This window comes from Pseudorca crassidens, chromosome 6 (genome assembly GCF_039906515.1).
Source record: "Pseudorca crassidens isolate mPseCra1 chromosome 6, mPseCra1.hap1, whole genome shotgun sequence".
Taxonomy (NCBI): Eukaryota; Metazoa; Chordata; class Mammalia; order Artiodactyla; family Delphinidae; genus Pseudorca; species Pseudorca crassidens.
Window position 1 is genome coordinate 47,655,941 of NC_090301.1, and position 4,687 is coordinate 47,660,627.

Below are 4,687 nucleotides of genomic sequence, written 5' to 3' on the forward strand. Positions count from 1 at the left end.
ATTATTGAAAATCTAGGCTGTAGATTTTTTTTTAGATTCATTTGATCAGATTGAGGAAGTTTCCTATTTTTTAACAGCCTTGTTGAGTTATCATTTATATGTATGCTGCATGTATTTAATGTGTACAGTTTGATGAATTGGGACATATGCAAACACCTTTGATACACCTTTGATACCATCACCACAATCAAGGTAATATACATAGCAGTACCTTCCAGAGTTTTCTTGTTTATTTATTTATTGTGGTGAGATATTAACATGCGATCTACCCTCTTAAATTTTTAAGAGCGCAATACTGTATTGTAAACTATATGTACTATGTTGCGCAGCATATATTCTAGAATTTATTCATCCAGTGTAACTGAAATTTTATGCCCATTAAATAACAATTCCCCATTTTCTCCATCCCCCCAGCCCCTGGCAAACACTGTTGTATTCTTTGCTTTTGAGAATTTGACTCTGTGTGTGTGTGTCGTATCAATATAAGACACCTCTCTCTCTTTGTTTTTTTTTTACCAAGCATGAACAACTGTCTCAATCTTATTTAACATTTTTAAATGACTATACAACTTTCTATAATACACAATACAAAAAAAGTGCAAAATATTTACCATAAGCATGTGGTTATGAAAGTGAATACCCACAGCGGTTGCATCATCAACCCAACTAAGCACTTTTACTCATTTAAAGAAGCCACAGCGTTTTTTGAAAGTTTGTTGGACGTTAACAGCTGCTCTACATCTTCTCCCACTACCGTCTTCAGAACTGGTTCATATTGCTTAGCACATAACCACTAGGGGTTAAGAAGGTGGTAAAAAACACCACAAGGGCAATAGCCACCTCTACGGTCGACACGGGGTGCTGGCGGGGAGGCTCCGAGTGGGCCAGGCGCTGACCAGGCTGCAGGACCAGCAGGGTCACGTGGCAGCTGGGAAGTAGGCAGAGAACCGGCAGGCGTGGCATGACTCGGCTGAGGCACAGCAAGGCGAAGACGCGAGGCGAGGTGAGGTGAAGCGAAGTGATGCGAGGCGAGTTTTTTTGACATAAGATCTGAGATCTGTAGTTAGCAAACTGGAGATGCAGGAGAGCCAGCTAGTGGTGTAAGTTCCAGACTGAGCTTGAATGCAGGAGAATACTGATGTCCCAGCTTGAGGACAGTCAAGCAGTTAGAAATAAGTTTTCTTATTCAGTCTTTTAGTCTATTCATTCCTTCAATGGGTTGGTTGAGCCCCATTCACATTGGGGAGGACAGTCTGCTTTACTTGCTTTTATGAATTCAAATGTTAATCTCATCTAGAAACATCCTCACAGACCCATAAATATGTTTGACCAAATATCTGGCCACCCCGTGGGCACCAGTCAAGTTGACATAAAACTAACCACATCAGGAGCTCAGATGATTGATTTGAGGCAGTTGCTTCTTCATACCTGCAAGGGAATCACAGTGTTGATATTTTAATAGATTGCTTTACATAGTGAAGAAAATGTTTCAATGCATGATTTTATTTTCTTTGCTAAGGAGCCCTATCTATCCTTACAGCTAAATGAGTAGAAGAGCACTGATTATTGTTAGAGAAGTATCCTTTATTATTAGCATGGTTTACTTAAACTCTTTCCCAATGCAAGACAACTGGGATTAGCTAGTTTAACTAGATTGCTAGATTTTCAATGTATGAGCTCTAGTAATAATTCCTAACTAGTACAATTGCAGTTGTATATACAATTAGTTTCATAAATTAAGATGTTTATTTAACTATTGAAGCATAAGCAGGTGGTTAGGTTAATAAAGTAGTGTAACCAAAAATCTTTAATTTAGGCAGTGGTGATAAATTTAGTTTTACTCTTATGATCCATGATAAAAAATTATATAATATATAATTTTCTTCCAATAAGAATAAAACAGTTGAATATGGACCAAAAGTTGGTGCTGAAACAAAGTAAACCAAGATAGGATAAAGGTTAACTTTTATACTAAGACAGGCAGAACTAGCATAACTCAGATCAAGCTAGATTTTTTAGATTTCCGTGGAAGAATAACAAAACAAACTAAATATTCAGTTAAATTTAATAATGAAATGAACCTCCCCAAGTTCATGCAAAATGACCAACCATCATAGTATTGTATCAGAACTTCATGACCCGCAGTAGACTGATAGAACCCCTTAGTCTATTTCAGGTCTTCCCAGCTTCTACATAGATTAAGAATTGGTCTTCACACCCTTTTATACCTATATTTATATCTATATTTATGTGTATGTGTGTGTATATTTATATATGTGTGTGTATATATATATATATATCAAAACTTAACAAATAATATACATATATACTTTTCATACTAAGGGACTGGAAATTTTGTAACATCTAGGCCTGAGACATCAATCTTAACTTCGTGTTCCAGTTTTACTCACAATTTGTGACACATAATATGTGTTAAATCAGTTTTCTAAGTGAAAATGTAACATCATATATCCATACTCTAGAAATTGTAAAAGACAGAATTATGGGATTATTCAGGTAATCTAAAATATGCCAATCTACATCCCATAGTATACTTTCAAATTACTTTAGTTTTAACTTTAGCATTCTTATTTTATAGGTTGTTTCTAACTTCTGATTATTTTAAATATTTTGTGTTATAAGGGAGGACAATTACATTCATTGAAAAGAAATTTTCTAATACGCATGTGACTTTGAGTGATTCTCAAAATTTGCAGTCAGGAACCTTTTAGATCTATTGTTTTGAACACCAAAGAAGAGAGTGCTATTACTGAAGTCATTTAATATAATCCACTTTGACCATTGCCAGAATACTGTTTACATGTTTTCTCTCTACTTCAAAATATACTACTCCTTATACAGATAAGTTTTATAGTCACTCACCAATATAATAATAAATTGTCATGACTATGAAAAGGAAAATTCTTTACCTATAATGATAAACTATCAAATTAAATAACAAATTTTGACCCACATCCTTAATATGAATTTTTATTTCATTTACCTATGCTTAATGATAATTTGAGTATTTTTAAAATATTCCATAGAAAATATTTATTCTAAAATTTTAACTTAGTAGACCAGACAAAAAGAACTCATTATATTATATGTAGCACAAGCAGAACTCTTTGCCCATTTGAAAAGATGAATATATTAGTTATGTACCTGGTGTAACATACTCTAAAACATAATTTAAGGGAGTGGCTCTCAAAATTTTCTCTCAGAAACTTATAAAATTCTTAAAAATTGTGGAGACCCTTAAAGTGGGTAAATTCTATCTATATTTTTCATATTAGAAATTTAAATGGAGAACTTTTAGAATATTCATTTAAAATAGGTATTGTATATAATATAAAACAATATAATTAAAATGAATATATTATGAAATATTTATAAAATATTCTATATATTTATATAACTATAAAAATAACTTTAAAAGAAAAATAGCAAGAAGAGTGGCATCTTATCATTTTAGAAATCTCATGTTTGGTTCAATAGAACAGAGCTTATTCATTCAGTTGTAATATACATCACGTGGTCTGGAATACTTAAGAAAGTAGCATGAAAAAGGCAAACTTGTTCTTCTTCCCCTCCCCCTTCTCTTCTTCCTCTTCTTCTTCTTCCTTCTCTTCTGCTGCTTCATATTACTGTTATTATTGAGAAAATAATTTTTACTTCACTGACCATTTTATGAGATATAGAAAACCAAGAAGTGGCCTTTTAAGTTACCTATTAGTTTTCTATAATCATGTTGTACTATTCGACAGCTATGGAAAAATTCTCCAATTTGTCCTCAGTGTCAGACCTTTGGGGTATAAAAATTCTTATCAGTATGTACCTGCTGGGCATTTAGTAGCTCAAGCAAGTTGACAAGATTGTTAGCACTCTCAGAATACAGAATTTCTCCACAAATAATATATAATGTGGTTTTATATGCAGAAACTTATTTCAGTTGATACAGTAAAAAGATATAGGATAAAATACTGATGAAAACATGCAAGTTAACAGAAATTCCTTTGTAATCATTTCCTTTCTCCATTATCTATTATAAGCTTTTTTTCCCTACCATTAACTTATTTCCAAAAGTTGGTGTATTAGTGTAATGATAATGACTTTGACAGTTATTCTGTGGAATTTTCCCTTTTCACAGTCTAGCAAACAGATTGCAAATGACTGCTATGTAGCATTAGGCTATTATTTACCCTTATGAAATTCATGGTCTCATATCAAGTGGGGCAATAATTCCTTTTTTACTGAGTCCAAGATCATACTGCTCGCTTCATGACAGGCCAATAAATGAGAGACAAGTTGTTGGGGCAAGGACTAGTGTCTTTATTTGGAAATCCAGCAGACTGAACCAAAAAGATGGTGGACTAGTGTCCAAAGAGCCATCTTACCCGAGTTAGAATTCAGGCTTCTTTTATACTAAAAGGTTGCAGACTTCTTGGTGAAGAAATCCTTTGTTCTTGCAGCTGTCCTTCACAATGTTCTTGTGAGCCTCCAAGAAGGCAAATGTTATTTTCTGTTTTGCAACTTTTTATCTCTATATAAATGGAAAAGTGTTATACCTTTAAAGGTCAGAGCCTATCATGTATATTTCAGGCTATAGGTAACATTCTTTTACAAAGGTGCACAGCCAGCATGACTAAGCACAGGCAACAGAGCACAAGGGTTAGAGCTAAAGGAA

At 33.6% G+C, this 4,687-nt stretch overlaps 1 protein-coding gene across 1 annotated transcript; it reads right to left on the reverse strand.

The window, feature by feature from the left end:
• Positions 1 to 759: 759 nt before the first annotated feature.
• Positions 760 to 963, reverse strand: COX8C (cytochrome c oxidase subunit 8C). The gene has a single exon (XM_067742369.1). The coding sequence runs from the start codon at positions 961 to 963 to the stop codon at positions 760 to 762; it is 204 nt and encodes a 67-aa protein (XP_067598470.1).
• Positions 964 to 4,687: the final 3,724 nt, after the last annotated feature.

Coding starts and splice junctions, on each gene's coding strand:
- COX8C (XM_067742369.1), bottom strand. CDS start 963: ATGCCACGCCTGCCGGTTCTCTGCCTACTTCCCAGCTGCCACGTGACC.